Source organism: Buteo buteo, chromosome 6, assembly GCF_964188355.1.
Source record: "Buteo buteo chromosome 6, bButBut1.hap1.1, whole genome shotgun sequence".
Lineage (NCBI taxonomy): Eukaryota > Metazoa > Chordata > Aves > Accipitriformes > Accipitridae > Buteo > Buteo buteo.
Genome location: NC_134176.1, coordinates 41,082,333 through 41,100,006, shown reverse-complemented (window position 1 = coordinate 41,100,006; position 17,674 = coordinate 41,082,333). Strand labels below are relative to the sequence as shown.

Here is a 17,674-nt window from a genome sequence, read left to right as displayed (position 1 = left end):
TAAATGAGCTACAGTTACAGTATTTGTATTTTGCATGGGACATAGTACAGCAGCTCTTCTGGTACAACTGTAGTACAGTGTATAGCTGTAGTTGTAAAAAACATATAATTGATTTTGTTTGCAATAAGCTTTGTGGCATTCTAATGTACAAACTGGGTTCTTTTAAATTATTGTCTATCCCCATTACCTCTTGCCTTTGAGTTTTGACATTCCCTCTGCCAACTCTGCAATTCCACAAGAACTTCAAATGTTGGTATTTAACTTAGGTATTTTCATCTAACTAAAACATGATCATCTAGATACCACTATACTTCCTTCCTAAAAGTTCAAAAATGTAGTTGAGAGATGAATATTCTGCAAACACCCAATTGCTTCTGTTTGCTTAATAACTTACGCCTCTCAGTATCTATCTACCATGTGGTTCACAAATTTACAAGAGCCAAAAAAAGCAGATGGTCTGAACTCCCTTCTTCATACTCTCTCCCCATTAACACATATCGGTGAGAATCTCTTCCTGAATATGGACCCTCCCTCTGAAGCACTGCCATGTTAAAGAAAGGTTGTATAGTACCTGCTTGTGTCAGACTTACTGAGTGCCTCTAGTTTTAGTCCATTACTCCAAAATCTCTTATCATTTGTTATCATTTGCATTAAATACAAGATAAAATGGAAAGCCACCCAAATATAAAAATAAAACATTAATTTTTGGAAACTAGCTGTAAAATTAAATTTTGCAGCATGAGTCTTCCCAACTAGCTATTTAATTAGGCTAATTCATAACACTTCTGTCCCTGCTTGTGGACTTTCATATGAATGGTACTAAAAAGATAAGTAATTGGCCAAACATTTATTAGATTTACCTCTTTCAGATCCAAAGCCACAGCAATCATCTCCACTGTTAGCAGGAAAGTGTGTGTTTTCTTTCTACACCACTGGGTGATAATCGATGGCAGACCCACATGTACAACCACTTCTGCTGAGTTACAAAATGCTACTCCATCATTATGGTCTTGGTGTCCAGGCTTCCCAGCAGGTCTGTAAGAAAGTGCATCATGGTTAGTTATAGATGGCCATAAAACCTAATTTCTGGATAATTCAGCTTTTAATATTAACTTCGTAGCTGAACCATTTCCCAATATGAGATAGAACAAAAAATACAGGTAGCACTGACCTCTAATTGCATTAAGATTGGATTTAAGTTATTTCTTACAATGATGCATTCCTGAGCTTCCACTAGCTGTGTGACAAACCTCTAATCTCTATAACACAAATAAAAGAAAGCTTCTTAGTTTGCGTTGTAGAAAAAACCTACATACGGCAGCACTGCCATCTTCTGCTTGCTTTCTTTCATGCATGCAAGTACTAGGTTTATATTGCAAAGCAATAACAGGGGACGTGCATTTTTCTACTAGTAGGTATCAGCTGAGGCAATAACATTTTCTAATACTCAGGGATAACATAAGTTTGGAGTTCCACAGATGTAGGGGGTTTTCACGTGTGAACGTTTTCTGGGCATAGAAAAGGACTTAGACATTTGTCCAGGATTTCTAATGTATCATATCCCAGCCAGAGCAATAGCTCAAAAATCCCAGGCAAATGTGTACATTTGTGTGCTTGTGCTGTCCACAAGGAATTTATTACATCTGTTGAATATATGCTCTGCTGAGTTGATCCATACACAAATGTACACATTTGAACAGATCCAACTGATCTAACAGATCCTTGCAGTCTGCACAAGTACAGCAAGTACAAAGCATGAATGATCCATGTGTATAGGACTAATGCAATGCAGTTGGGGTATATTTGATCACATGCAAGTCCATATCCACTAGGTCCAACAGGTCCCAGATGTATCACATATGCTCTTGAACTGAAGCTTCCTGGATGTGCTGTACATCAGCACATAAGCTAGATAGAAAGCTGGGACCCTTACTTCAGATATTTTCTTTAAAAAGGTGAAGGTACAGTAATTCCATTTTTCTGAAGTGCACATCGAGCCTGTATGGCTCCAGAGACCCCACACACATCAAGGAAGCAGCTCTGTATAAGTTTGCCATACGGTAGTAGACGATGCATTGTTGGATGGAGCTTTCAGCATAAACATCATTTATGGGTTTGATTGTATCAGAAAAACTGAAAAGGGATAGAATTTCACTGTATGACTTTGTACTGTTGGGACATGTCCTTGGGGTTTTTCACCCTGTGGAGCCACAGAGTGACACTGGCAATTACAAGCCTCCCTCTTCCATGCAGTAATGTATGAAATGACTTCTGGCAAGTGAACAAGTCTTAGTTGTTTTTTCTTCTTAGAATATTGTAGTTAGATATTCCAGTCTCTGCTTTACTCAAGACTTTGATAGACTGAGTTGCACTGATAATTGATCTTCCACCTTTCCCTGATAGTGTGATAATATTGATGCATGCAGAGGGCTGTGTATCTTTATGAAAGCAAAGACAGCATGGTTTATGAGACCATAAACGAGGTGAGCAGGCGTATTCACAGAATACTGAGTTAGAATCACAGTAACATCACAGTACCGGTTTATTGTTCATCATTAGCTGGGAAAGGACAGTTTATGCTTCTGAGAATATTCATATGCATTACAATCCCTGGTGCAGGGTCCCTTGCAGTCAGTCATGTGTGCTCACTGAACTCTTTGCTGTGCTGATGTATTATGGACCCTATAGACCAAACCTGGTCCTGCTTAGTGATTCAGTTCTGGTACTCACATCACCAGGAACTTGACCCAGCAGTGCTGCAGACTCAGCTTGTTGCCACTACTGTTGCCAGGTCAACCCAGCCATGTCTGTCCCACAGATTGCTACTTGCTGGGCTCAGAAATGCCAAAGGGCAAGACGCTTTTGCTTCTGGCTTGGGATAAAGCTTTTAAGAGTCTAGGACAGAGGTTTCTACTAGATTGTTCTTGAACCTGGAAAGCTTCCCAAACCAGAATCTACTGTGAGTCATACAGGATGATCCAGTTGCTTTTGGTTACTTGAATTCCTTTCTTGGACACAGTCACAGTCAATACACAGAGGACAGACAATTCCATCCAAAGCAACAAAATACAGAATGATGTGTAAGGCACATAATAGTGAATGTAAATGACAATTGCCTAAGATAGATTTTTCCCTTCCCACAAAAGCACAAAGTTTCATTATTCTCATTCTTCTCTCTCTTGGACCCATATGTATTGGTAATAACAAAGAACTAAGGAAGACATTAGCCGGTACTGAAGAACAGTCTCTGTTGCTTACTAACCCAAACCTCTGAGGGGTAAAAAGATAAAAGAAGTTACTATAAATTCATTTTGCCAGTGAGATCTTAGTTCACACTCAGTTAACTGGCCTGTTTTGCAGGATTTAACCTGGTGGCATAAGAACCTTGAAATAAATCTCTTAGCTACGATTAGAGATGAAAGAGATTAGCACGGGCAGGAGAGTTGAAGTCGTCTTCTCCATCTCCATTGGTGAGTCAGTGTAAAGACAGAAGAACTACAGAGACATCAGAAATCAGTGCTTTAGTCTTCCTCAGGATGCCTGATCCAGGTATTTTCTCCCCTGCACTCAGCAAGTTACCAGTTTCAAGATTGTGTTCAGCGCTCTGAAGCAGGTTAGTGGTTTCTTTTACAATAAGTCACAGATAGGAAAGTGTGTTTAGCTAAAACAGCAGATTTTAGTGAAATTGGTAAGATAAGATGTGGTTTGTTTGTGACAAAATTGCAAGCCAAATTTCTTTGGACAATTTGCATCTAGTAAGTAAATGTTATAAACAAATAAATAGCTGTGCTATGTCTTGTTCTGTGTAGTTAGGGGATTTTGATAGCAAAGGAACAGGTAGGTGGCATCTTGGAAGCAAAAAGCTACCATATGCTGATGGAAGCTGTGTTTGAAGTGAGTTAGACAGGGAAAGCTTGAGAACAGTATCGATAATATGGGAGAGATTTCCACAGTTATTGGACTTCTTCTGTTGAAAGAAGTATTTCTCCCTCTATAGCATAAAATCCAGCTTGCTCTCCCATAGCTGGGGAGAAGATATCTGTGTGTATATGCTTCATAAATCTGGACTGGCTCACGTGCAATGGTAAGGTCTGTTTCTAAGAACTTTGATAGAGGTGTTTGTTCCACTGCACTACTAGGAGCATTTGTGGTTTACAGTAGCCCACTGCCAAATATAACTTGGAGAAGAACAGATACATATTGCAGAGCAAGACAATTACACTTTTAGTTCGTAACTACAGTTCTTTCAGCTGGAAGAACTTTCTTCATGGTACTCAAAAAATGCTACTGCACAGCAATACGCATGTTGCAATACATCTTATGCTAATAAATATATTCAATACTTCATTGACCAGTTAGGGAAAGGATAATGTTACAATACATCTACAAAATTCATTATGATGGGAAGAGAGTCTTATTATCTAAAATAATTTCAGTAAACTGTTAGCACAAGAAAAAATATTCTCAAGAGAAATATCCATGTGGAAGCTGGGAACACAGGAACAGAATAGGTAAGGTGTTCTTCTGTCCCAGACTCAATGCATTCAAAGTTTCACGGGAAGCACAGTTATCCCACAGATCCTTTGTGCAATCCCAGGTATATCAGTGGCAGCCAGGGTCAGTCAGCGAGTGGTCACTGCACTACAACAACCAGTCATTCCCCCCATTTCCTCTGGCAGTAAGGCTCATATGAAATAGCAGATCTTATATGACTGGAGGATGTGGTGTGGGTACTTCTGTTAGATGAATGTGAATATTCCATGAAATCTGGTCTTAGAACAATACTAAAATTGCACCAAGGAAGCTGGAAATACCATTAGAGTTACTGGAGGCAAGGACTTACTAGGAGAGTTGCTCTTGCACATAAATTTTTCTTTTTTTTAACTCCAGGCATCTGAAAATGGGGGAGGGAGCTATATCAGAATAGCTACATGAGATTGAATGTATCCCAGCTTATGGTATTCAGCTTCACTTTCTTTATGGCTAGAATATGACAGAAAGTCTCAAATCTACATCTTCCAAAATCAACAATGCCTCTTGAGTAGATGAATTTTAAGTAAAGGTAGAACTGTTTACAACTTTTGTTCAAATGTTACAAAATATGTTTGGCAAGTAGGCTGTTCTCAGTAACACTGTAACTATATGCGTGCCTAACAATTTAGAGGCATTTTGCAAATACATACATGCATTTCATAGAAATGAACAGTGAGTGATGCATTCCTATACACTGGCCATTGAACGTGAACTGCATATCAGCAGCTAGGAAATTTCACAACAGGTTCTCCCTATTGTGAGCTCTAAGACCTAAGTATTGGGGGCAAATAAACCTATTTGTAGCAGCCATCTACAGCTATTTAAGTTCAAGTCATGAACTGCTTAACTGGTGAAGCAAAGATACTGTCTTCAGGCTTAGCAGACAGGCTGTCAGCTGAATTCATATGGAGGCTTAATTCTGTGCTTGCAGAGCATGATCCTTACAAATGAGGTCTGAAGGATACTGTAGAAGAATAGTGTGAAGAAAGCGTTGTCACTTTATAAATGACTGTTCTCTGGACTTGTTTGTACAGAGATGTCTATCAATAATCAGTATTTCATCATGATAATCGATATGATTATCACAATATAATCACAATCAATATTCAACCATAACTGATAATCAGCCTTAGCAATCATTAAAATTAGGACCCTGTTTTTAAACTCAGAGAGCTGCTGGCTTCAACACCTTTGGAAGTAAGCCTGGTAAGGAAAAATACCGTGCATTTTGCACACTATTCTGTGTATTGTACAAAAGATGTACAGGGATGAATAGTTTTGAGGGGAATTAGTTTCCTCTGTAAATGCAGGAAAAAATAAATGCAACATGAATGAATTAGATCTGACAGGCATTAAAATGTTTTAATATTCAAATGCATGAAGATATCTAACCATTTCCTAATATGAATGGAACAACATATTCCTCGCCTATACAAATAGAATTGATTCCTTCCGACATATACAGATGAAGACACAGGGATACCATTACCTTTTTAAACTGTACTCTACAACTATCTGCTTACCCAGTGTTAAGCTTCATTGCAGCTGTGGATCCTCTAGTGGGTAGGCATAGCCCTACTTCTGTACAGCTTATCTGCAGGTGGTTTTCATGCTGTTTTAGCTGATAACAGTTTTATTCAGGTGAAGTTAAGTAATAGAGTCCACTAGCTTAAAAAATATTATGTAAGAATAATGCTGCCTATACTTGTCTATTTCCCCAAATTTACAGGATTATGTTTTACTGTTTATAAATGCCATTGTATTAGTGGAATTAGATGACTGTATAATCATATAAATACATAGTTGTATAGTATAAAATCACTGTAATGAAAATTACTGAATTAGTACAAGACCATGCTGAGACCAGGTTTTCTGGGGAGGAAAGAAAGAACTCCTCCATATATCTTGCACATGTTGAGGAAGGGCAATCATAAAGTGTCAGAAGCACTGAAGAAGGGTAAAAGTTCATGATTTGATTATGAGGTACTTACAGCATAGTTCTACATCCACATCACATACACTGAAAACGCATTGTCTCCAGCTCTAACAAGTTTTAGATCTTGGAAGTTATTAGCTGCTTTCTGCCTGTGATTGTGATAAAACTGGAGAGGTGCAAAGGTAGTAGTGTTGCAGAGGAGCAAGGTTAAAAGTGCTGGGAAAGATGGTATCTTTTCTTAGATCCACTAATAGCTGGGGAAAAGATGACAGACCTTGAAACACAGAAGTCTTCCTTCAGCTGTGACACTCCGAAATATCAGATTTGAAACTCAGGGGAGGGGTGGAGTGTCTCTGAATGCCCATTGTGGTGATCTTTGGAGAGAAAAATATGAGTCTGTATATCATATGGGAACGTTATTAAAGGACTGTTAGTAACATAAGAGTAGGTGTATCAAAAAAAGCTAATAAAATATACAAGGTATAAATTAATAAACACATAAGTAGTTTCCTGTCATTTTTCAAATGGTTCCCCTTCAAAAAAATATTATGTATGGTGTTCCTTAGGCTGGAGAGTCATCTTCAGATGGGAGAATGGAAGCAGTTCCATTGGGTGGTGAAGAAATCAAGGTTATTGCAGAAAGTGCAACCAGGAACAAAGTTTAGGATTCTGACTGGAATATGGGGACTCAGAAAGAAAACCAGTCTACAGGTGGTATGAGGGTTGGAATATGGTGTGATTGTCACTGTTCTCAGGACAAAGGGAAAGAACAAGCAACTTTACCTACAGAAGCAGAGATTAAGATAGTAACGGTGATTCCCTAAGGATTAAATGGGCTATTCCAATACCTGGTTTTTAATAAGAACTTTCAGAAAGAAAGGACAGGCAATCAGGTAGAGAAAGAAACAGAGCATCTTAAACTGCCGATTTTTTTTCTTAAGGTGTGAAGATGTTGTGCTTTTTTTTGTGGGGTAATACATTACTTCACATAAAAATGGAAGTGCTTTTATGCCAGATCAAGTGGACAAAAGTGGCAGAGGATGGTTTGTTCACCAGTAGCATATTCAGGTCATAGCACTTAAAAGTTAATAAAATTTTGATAATATTGATTGTTTAACTATTTGTTGAACATTTTGTGTCTGTGGATAACCACAGTCAGTTCCCCCTGCAGTTTTTGCCAGAGTGGTCATATCTTAGTAGTATAAGTGTTGCAATAAAATGCTTTTTGCTAACAAAATCATATTTTACAGCATATAATCGATGAAATGTCTAAAAATACCCATAGGATACTGTGTTTCTGGTACTATTTTCACTTTTTTTTTTCCATATGGAAAAAAGGCTTATGTTATTATGCTGTATACTTCTGGTTTTTGTATATTTTTGTTGCCCTGCTTGTTCAACTTTTGAATGCAAATCTGACCACCACCACAGTAATCTAAGAATTATAAATTCCTAGAATCAAGAAAATACAGGCAACAAGTAGAAGGGAAGGGCACCATGAGTCTTCTGGAGGGAAAGACAGCAGATCAGCTCACCTTTAGACATCAGAAAATCTGCACAGAAAATTGCTTTTGACAAAAATCCATAGGAAGCCATCGTTCATTGGTTCTACTGTTCACTTGTTTTTAATTGCTCTAGTCAGTCCTTAGAATTTATTTTTTTTTTTTTTTAAAGTGAGTCACATCGTATGAAATTTAAGCAATAAATTTCACTGGGGCACTCCCTTGGCAGGACTCAGAGTGCGTGAGGCTGTACAGGAAGTTTTCTGTAGTCTCTATAAATATCTAGTCAAACAGACAGTAATCTCTCTCTCTCTTCTTCAGATTTCTACTGCATGCCTTGGATACATGCTCCTAATCAGCTTACAAGCTTTTCTTGACCTACGCTTCTTTTCCTAACGCTGATCTGACTATGGCTGTCCTCAGAGTAAAATTCACCAAAACTAAGAGGGACAAATTGGCTCAGATCTTATGGATCCTCAACTGGGTTTCTGTAGTGAGCGGGATCATTCTCTTCAGTCTTGGCCTCTTTCTGAAAATAGAGATCAAGAAGCGCAATGAAGTGATGGCAAAAGGGGACATTAACTCTGTCCCCAACATGCTGATCTCCGTAGGGGTCATAGCATGTATCATCAACTTTCTGGGTGGCAAAATCTGCTATGACTGCTCAGATGCCAACAAGTTCTCTCGATGGAAACTAGTTATGCTGCCATACATCGTATGTACCTTCTGTTTTACCTTTTGCATCCTGGTGGGTGCTCTCATGTGCTATACCATGAGGAACGAGCTGGAAGAGTCTCTCTATCTGGGACTGAGGGATGCTATTAAGTTCTATAAGGACACGGACATACCTGGACGATGTTTCTTAAAGAAAACAGTGGATATGTTACAAATTGGATTCAAATGCTGTGGAAACAATGGCTTTAGAGACTGGTTTGAAATTCAGTGGGTATCTGCTCGTTATCTGAATATGGCTTCCAAGGAAGTTCTGGAGTAAGTATTTACTAGTCATAACAAAAAAATCTAGGAGAAAAACTCATTCAAGAAGGCAAAGTAGATACTAGCTTTTACTGGACTTTTGTGTCTTAATCTCAAAACTGTAGAGTGACCACATTACTCACAAAATATGCTAACTACATGCATAATCAAAAGTTGCCTTTTTCTAACTTTTTAGGGACACTAAGAAAAGCAAACATGGATCTTTTCTTTTTTAATACAGTGAATTAGCTACCTCAAAATTTTAATTATAGCAAGCTGATAATGGAAAGAAAAAAAGGAGTGTACTATCAATACATTGCACAGTCAATCCTAAACACTGAAAGATCTTTCTCCTTCAGGATATTATGACTTTGCAAACCCAGGTTCAAATCTGTATGTTCACATGTGAGAAACTTCCAACACCATGTACACTGCATAAAAAAAGGAGGAGAAAAACCCTTGAATTTTTTTGTGGTGGTGCTTCACATAATGTAGTAACTGTGAAATTATATGCTCAAAAAGAGGAGTCTGGCAATTCTTACAGACAATAGCGTAACAATAAAAAAATTTAAGAAGTAGACAATCCAATATGTAGCAATTCTTCTAAAGCTGAGAAGTCGTCTTCACTCATGAGAGTGTAGTAGCTATAAGTTCCTGGGAAAGACAAACAAAAAGCTTGACTGGCATTTGTCAAGTGTTCTGTTTTGTTGCACTCAAAATCAGTGACAATAAAGTCAGAGGAGGAAGGAAGGCCAAAGATCTCATTTTCACAGAATTTGCAACTTGAAACTGCCGTTGTAGCAAAGCATATATGCAGAGCTGCAAATATACCAGAGGACAGGACCTAGGAGAATACAGACATGAGGGCATCAACATGTTTAAGTGTGCTGGTTTTAGGTGGGATAGAGTTAATTTTCTTCATAGTAGCTGGTGTGGGGCTATGTTTTGGATTTGTGCTGGAAACAGTGTTGATGATGCAGAGATGTTTTTGTTACTGCTGAGCAGTGCTTACACAGAGTCAAGGTCTTTTCTGCTTCCCACCCCACCCCACCAGTGAGTAGGCTGGGGAGGCACAAGAAGCTGGGAGGGGACACAGGTGGGACAGCTGATCCCAACTGACCCAAGGGATATTCCAGACCATATGATGTCATGCTCAGCATGTAAAGCTGGGGGAAGAAGAAGGAAGGGGAGGATGTTAGGAATTATAGCGTTCATCTTCCCAAGTAATTGTTAGGCATGATGGAGCCCTACTTTCCTGGAGATGGCTGAACACCTCCCTGCTGATGGAAAGCGGTGAATGAATTCCTTGTTTTGCTTTGCTTGCGCGCACAGCTTTTCCTTTACCTATTAAACTGTCTTTATCTCAGCCCATGAGTTCTCTCCCCCATCCCGACGCAGGGGCAACGAGCGAGTGGCTGTGTGGAGCTTAGTTGCTGGCTGGGGTTAAACCACAGCAGTAAGGCAGTTGGCTGTGGAAATAAAGCAAGCTTTAGAACAAGTGTTCTCAAGAGAGAAGCTGGAAAGCAACAGTGACACAAAGCAGACTGACCCAAGAGGTGTTTTAAATCCTGGTTCTACACTGAAGAGTCACACGACAACAAAGATGGTCCACAGGAACTTAAGAGTATTACCTTATTGTGAGGACAAAAGTAAAATATACTGCCTTTTCTTTCTGTGAGACATGCAGAAACAGTAATGTTTTATTTACCCAGGGTCTTTGCTAAACTCCGTTTTCTCTGCAGGGTTGCCTGTGCTCTGCCATTATTTTGAAAATGCACTGTCAGTTAATTTTTGCCCCACATAGGCAGAAGATGCCCGTGAAATGTGTGTGAGGGAAGTAATTACACTGCAACACCCCATTGCCAACACCACAATGTGACAAGAAATGGAGAGAATCAATGGGAACTGTAGGAGGATGAAGCAGGTTACAGCAGTACGATCCTATCATTGCTTTGGTTGGGTAGAAATCACCTTTTTATAGTCTCAAAAGCAAGTTTTGCTTTACAATACCATAACAACCGTGAATTGCAACAACAAATAGCAGTGAATGTCTCACTCCCTCAGCTCTGTTACAGAGGTCTTCCCTTCTAACAGTACCAAGATAACGTCATTCTTTAATTTGCCATTAGTAGAGGAAACACGATGGCAGGGAGACATAACCCAAGTCTGGAAACTGCTTTGTTGACAGTAGAAAGAAGATATCTCTTTATAACATGTGGCAGGAAGAAAGAAAAAATTAAATTGATGCTTGGGATCAAAAGAAAAGCTTAAGACCTAGTTTAAGAGATTGTATTTTAACCACTTTAGATGCTGTACTATATTTGGGTCATGTCCCTGAAACATACAGGGCATTTTGCTGGCCCTAGTAAATGCTTCCCTTTCACAATGTGCCAGCCTGCCTCTCCTCCCTCTCTGAGGTTTCTTTTCTCCTTCCACGTTCGAGCCTTCCGTTTGGTACCTCTGTGCTCCCTTCCTTGTTTCTCTCCCAGTGAGTTGTTTTGCCTATGCCCATTACACTGCTTGCACACTTAAGTCTGGTTTCAGTGGACTATTTGGGTTCTTTTGCATTGGTTTCATTCTGTTGCCATTACCAGGAATATGACGGCCACAAAGTGAAGAGCTAGACTTAAAAACAGAGAGGAATTCATGCCTAACCCACTTCTAGGTAGGAAATGGCAGATGAACATCCTGACTGACTTGGAAAGATTTTTGAAGAAGATATTTTTGACAATGTTAAACAAAACAAAACACACCACCACCCAAAAAAAAAAAAAAGAAAAAAAAAAGAAGGAAAAAAAAGAAAGGAAGTTGGATTTAGCAGGCCCACAGCCTTAAAATGAAGGCAATGATTCTGCCATCCCAGTACGGCCACAAATACTGAGCTTCCTAGCAGCTTATATTCATTTTGAAGGATACATTTAGTCCCCAAATGCTGGAAGAACACTGAACCACAGAGTTTCTGCCTCTTCTGTTCATCTGATAAGCTTCTTGTGATAACTTCCTTCCCTTTAATTTAGATCATCTGTAGTGGAACAGGAAAATATGATTTGTAAAAATTAATAAATGAGGATAAGTTTTGGAAAATATTAAAAATTCTACAATTAGCAAACAGTGAAAGCTGGATATCTAAGTGGAAGTTGTCTTTCCTGTATTCTGGCTCCCTAACAAAGGCTAAAGGGCATGGGCTTCATTAAAACAGGCCATGGTTCTCACCTGTGGGGCTGTCTCAGGAAATAAGCCTTTTGCAATGAGCATGAGAATAGCTACATGCTTAGAGACTACTTCCCCAAAGTGTGAGAGCATCTCTCAACATCTTATATACTCTCCAGTTTCTGGAAAATCTATTTCTCTGAAGAGCCTGCTTGGAGACAGAAGTCCTCACAAGGACGCACTAGCTAAAGAGCAGGTAATACAAGGAAAATGGATGTCAGGGATTCATTTAACTGTTCCAGAAACTCTTGATTAATCTGAGACTGTGTTCTCATTCCATCCCATGACCTTTTTTTCTCCCTCCTATTTCTTTTCCCGCTTCTTTTTCTCCTGATCTTATAGGGGAGGGAGAGGAATAATTTTTAGCAATAAATACAGTTTCAAAAGTTACAAAAAGTATGGTTCCAAGAAGTAGAAACTCCCTTGTGAATTAGTCTCAAAACATGTGCTGAACCAGCCATTGCACATGGGTACAATGATGAAATGCCAGCAGACCATTCCCAGTGGTTCCTGTGGCATGCAAAGTTGCTCTTGTATAGGATCTCTGTTAAGGAATGCTTGTGGTGAAAAACAGTCCAGGAGTAGTGAAACACAGGATTTCTAGGGCATAACTTCCATTAGAGTTCCACCAAGATAAACAAGTGCAGAAATTGTCTTTAGTATTTTCAGCACAAAGATACCTGAAAAGGCGACATCTCTGTGAACACTGAATCCACGTCTTACACACACAGTACCAAGAACCACGTGAGATAGTGTGCCGATACCACACTTAAATACAGCAAATGAAAAATTTAGTTTTCCTGCAGTAAACAAGTTTTCCAGTTGGAAATACATTCCCATTTTCCTTTTGTTACATTGGAGAGGCCTACATCGCAGCAGACTTGCATTATATCCTTTTATAAAAATCACGGACAGTATCTGCTGCCGATACCAGATTTGTAATGCCCAAACTTCCTGTCCTGTTGTAGCCGTCTAAAGAGCAACGTTGATGGAAGGTTCTTGGTGGATGGAGTACCCTTCAGCTGCTGCAACCCAAGCTCCCCGCGGCCCTGTATCCAGTACCAGCTGACAAACAACAGTGCTCACTACAACTACGATTTTCTGACGGAGGAACTCAATATCTGGGTGAAGGGGTGCAGAGAGGCCCTGCTGGATTACTACACAGCTATTATGAGATCTATTGGTATCGCAGCATTGCTTATTTGGTTGTTTGAGGTAAGTCTCATTAAAATGGTCTGTGTCAGATTAATCAAAGTCTTCCTGCTCTCTGGGATGGGAAACAACTATGGTGTAACATACAAGAAGTGCCTCAGTAACCAACATAAAGTCCACAAGCACTTCCAAGAATGTTACAGGACTTCCTTCAGTACAGGCAACTTTCTCAAAGTCCCCAGAGCAGAAGAAAATCTCACTGAAGATGAGAACTATTAGAAATGATGTATATAATTCCATATATTTACAGAGCTTTTTCAATAGACTATGGCACGTTCCCTTCCCTGAAGCATTTATGGGATCAGATAGAGGATGACACATGCAGTTGACACAACTGCAAGAAAATTAGGTGAGAAGGTCTGAGGATTGTTTTAAGTCAGTTTTAACAAAGAATATAGAAAATGTGAGCAGGCCTTTGGCTGAATACATTAATTTCATTTATAGTAAAAGTTGAGCACAAGTATTAATATCTCAAAGCCTCCTTTTTACATTAGATAGCTTCACCATATAGACAGTACTTGCAAACATGGCATAGCTTTTTAGATGTAGATTAGACTGCTTATTATGCAATCAAAATAAGCATATCAGAGGCAAGCATATACACCTGAAAAGATGCAGTCTTTCTGCTGGCATCTGTAAAGAAAGTTGTCTGGATATTGTCATCCACAGGTAAAGGATCCCCCAGTAGCATAGGCTAAAATATGTTTTTCTTCCCTTTTTATTAAGTTCTAGTTTTCTGATTATTGCTCTACTGCATAAATATTAGCACTATAATTAAAATAGTTCACAACAGTCCTCAAACAGTGCTAGATGGGGTGGTGGTGCCAGAAACAACAGGCCTTTGGCAGCACATGAAAAAGCTGTGAGCTGGCTCTGTGCTGCCTTAAATATTGACAAGCTGGGCATGCTGATCTCGATCCAACAGAACTATGAAAGTGGGGCTTTCTCCTAAACTTATACTTGAGCCTCTACTATCAGCCATCCTTCTTAATTTTAATGCATTGGCATGTAGGACACATACAGCTTCCATATGAATGATAAAACTCCTTTGAGGAAATACCAATTTAATCAAGGTCAGCGGAAAAAAAATCCACAGAAATTAACAGACTAAATTTAAAATTTTTTTCCTAGTGACTGATGGTTCCATTAATTGATCATCCATTCTACATCAGTTAGTTGTAGTCTCTGAGGCTGTAGTGTTTCCGAGTAATTCTAGGTATTTATGTGCTAATAACATGCAAGTGGGAATGCTACCTGAAGAATGGAGAGAGAATCAATCAATCTCTCCCTGGTATTCTTCTTTCTAAAAAATTTAATTAATTGGGAGAGTGGTTAGATATATTGCTGGGATAAAGAATTTGTCTGCTTTACTCAATATTAACTATTAGGCCTGTAAATACACAAGTCAGAAAGCTGACTTAGTGGTAGGATTGAGGTTGTAATTTACACCCTCCGTTTAACCATTAACTGTTTCTTACAGCTCTCTGTACTTATTGGTGTCCGGTACCTACAAACAGCAATGAAGAATGTCCTTCTGCTAGGAGATTTGGAGGGTGAGTCAGATGGTTGGTTACTAGAAAACAGCTTTGTGGAAACTGCCAAATACAACATCAGTATCATTAAGAACCTTGGCAAAGCCAACCAGATCTCCACTGTCTCAGGCATGAACGACCCCAACATTGACGTTCAAAACACAAACTGTGGCAAAATCAATGTTACAACAAAATCTATCCCAGCAGCTAGCTAGGCAAGGCTTTGAAGAAATGACATCACAAGTGTAGCTTTGACATATTACAGTCTTACGAGTACCAGGTTTTTCACTGGTGGGGAAAAAAAAAGGTAGGAAAACTAATAAGACAATTGAACTAACCACAGACTGGTGACAGGTCCAAAAATGCTGATACTTCTTTGGCTGGATGTATTTTTACTCATTCTTGAAATCCCTGATTTTCAACACTGCACAAAAGAAACTTTTGAAAATTTTCCCCACTTCTCTCCCTTGCTTACATACTTCTGTCATGGTCTGAATACGTCAGAATAATCATTATGCGCAAACAAATGTTCCAGATAGAATGGGTCTACATCTACTAATATACAGATTGGTCTACTATGTACCAACGAAGTTTGTCATTACTGTCATTACATCTATAGAAATCCCAGCAGCAGGGAAATCCCAAAAGAAATTACTACACCAGAACACCAGTTGAAAAGATCCTTTAAAAAAAGGCAAAAACTGTGAAATGAAAACTCTGTTAGTCCAAGTTAGGATAGGGAAAATTTTAGCCCAATTATACATATATTGCAGCCCTTCTAAAAGAACCTACTACCTAGGTGAAATTGAGTTGAAGGCATTGAAAGCATAATGGTTTTGGGGTATTTTTTTTTTCCAAAATAGTCTGAAGTATCTCTTCATTTTTCCCCCTCCATAGTTTAGAGAAAACCAGCTGCCATACCTCCCTGAAAATCAATGGCTACTGCTGAAAGGAGTTCTCGGCTCAAGAAAACTAACTGGCAGCTCATGCTGGGATATTTAAAATTCCAAGTAGCATGTGATAGCACAAGTTTAAAAGCAAGCAGATATTTCCCATAAAACAAATACTGATGATCCTAGATGTTTAAAAGCTCCTAATTTCAAAAGTACTTACATAGATCCAGGGGCTGGAAGACAAGGGATTATTTGGAACCAATGAAGGCAAAGATAGATGGACAGATCTCCCATTATGTTCCTAGTACAGCACTCAGGAACTTTGCCAATACATGGAGTGAAAGCCTTTGACACCCAAGACACCTGTAGTTACAGGATGCGCTATGGCTGTAATTCATCATTAACAGTAAGCTGGAAAAACATACCAATACAGAATAGAGGATAAAAGACCAAGTAAAATATTTTACTTGTTATTGTTGTGAATAATACATTGTTTGAATATAACATTGGATGGCTTGTGCATTCTTTGTGTATAATCAAGTAAAAGGAAGTTCTATCACTGGGATATTCAAAGCAGAACTATTCCTGCTTTTGAAGTTGTGTGAAAGTAACAGTAAAAATTCCTTTACCTGTCTAAACAATGTTGTTTTCTATAAACTAGAATAAGCAAGAATTATACTGTAAGAATATATTGTAAATAAAGCGTGTGATGGAAAAAACTGTACTGTAATTCAAGCAGGCTATATACATGATCATAATTTCAAACGCAATTGCTTCACTGCTTACAATTTTAGGCCTATACTTCAGTATGTTAAAAATAAAAATGGACAGATGGGGGTCTGTCTGCAATAGTAGCCTGTAGCAGAAGTTTTGCAAAAGGCATGGAAGAGGCAAGATCATTAGAAAATAATTCTTTCCCTGACAAAGCCTCCCAACTTCCAGGAAACAGCAGTTTGGGACTTGGTATGACACTGAGGATATTTGTATCACTGTGTTTTAATAAATCTCAGTGGACATTTTTTTCTATGAATTTGCATGGTGTTTTTTTAAAACCCACTCTTGTTTTTGATATCCAAAACATGACAATAAGCCTCAGATTTTAATTTCTCACAATTCAGTTCTGCATTGTTTGAAAAACTGCTTCTCTTTGCTTGTTGACTCCCTGACAACTTAATCTGGTATCCCTTAATTCTTGCCGTAAAATGTAGCTGATGGTCATTCCTTATTTATTCGCTCCGTGTCATTCTCAATTTTACAATCCTCTATTATAATCTCTCTTGGTCCTATCTTTCCAAGTTGAAGTTTTATTTAACCTTTTCTTCTATGGAAGTTGTTTCACACCTTTGATAATTTTCAGTCTTCTCCATTTATTATTTTTAAATGAACAACACTGTGTAGAGCTGAAGACATAATGAACTGAGTAGGTCTTTTGTCCTTTTCTTTTCCTAAGAATTCCTATCATTGCTTGCCCTTTTGACTGTTTCCAAGCACTGAGATAACATTTTCACAGAACTATCCATGAAAATACTAAGAAAATCTTTGATATGAATATATCTGGGTGTGCTGGTTGACAGCAGGCTCAATAGGAGTGAGCAGTGTGCCCTGGCAGCCCAGAGGGCAAACCCCATCCTGGGATGCATCAAACACGGCATAACCAGCCGGTCAAAAGAGGGGATTATCCTGCTGTATTCAGTGTTGGTGCAGCCTCACCTCGAGTACTGTGCGCAGTTCTGGGCCCCACAACTTAAGAAGGATGTGAAGGACCTTGAATGCGTCCAGAGGAGGGCAACAAAGCTGGTGAAAGGGCTGGGAGGCACGTCCTGTGAGGAGCGGCTGAGGACTTTGGGTTTGTCTAGTTTGGAGAAAAGGAGGCTGAGGGGC

The 17,674-nt window shown here is 39.0% G+C and overlaps 1 protein-coding gene across 2 annotated transcripts; it reads left to right on the top strand.

Annotated features, from left to right (window-relative positions):
• Positions 1-3,514: 3,514 nt before the first annotated feature.
• On the top strand, positions 3,515-16,768 carry LOC142032224 (photoreceptor outer segment membrane glycoprotein 2). 2 transcript variants are annotated; one of them, XM_075030624.1, is made up of 4 exons: positions 3,515-3,613; positions 8,293-8,961; positions 13,125-13,371; positions 14,849-16,768. In XM_075030624.1, the coding sequence occupies exons 2-4, from the start codon at positions 8,381-8,383 to the stop codon at positions 15,113-15,115; spliced, it is 1,095 nt and encodes a 364-aa protein (XP_074886725.1). In that variant the 5' UTR covers positions 3,515-3,613; positions 8,293-8,380; the 3' UTR covers positions 15,116-16,768. The 2 variants fall into 2 exon arrangements, with proteins under 2 accessions (XP_074886725.1, XP_074886723.1); XM_075030622.1 differs by lacking the exon at positions 3,515-3,613 and having other exon boundaries at positions 7,814-8,961.
• The last annotated feature ends 906 nt before the right edge of the window (positions 16,769-17,674 follow it).

Excerpts from the sequence above, each read along its gene's own strand:
- LOC142032224 (XM_075030624.1), top strand. The coding sequence starts at position 8,381 with ATGGCTGTCCTCAGAGTAAAATTCACCAAAACTAAGAGGGACAAATTG. Across the intron at positions 8,962-13,124 it reads GCTTCCAAGGAAGTTCTGGA|CCGTCTAAAGAGCAACGTTG; the intron begins GTAAGTATTTAC and ends GTCCTGTTGTAG. Across the intron at positions 13,372-14,848 it reads TGCTTATTTGGTTGTTTGAG|CTCTCTGTACTTATTGGTGT; the intron begins GTAAGTCTCATT and ends TGTTTCTTACAG.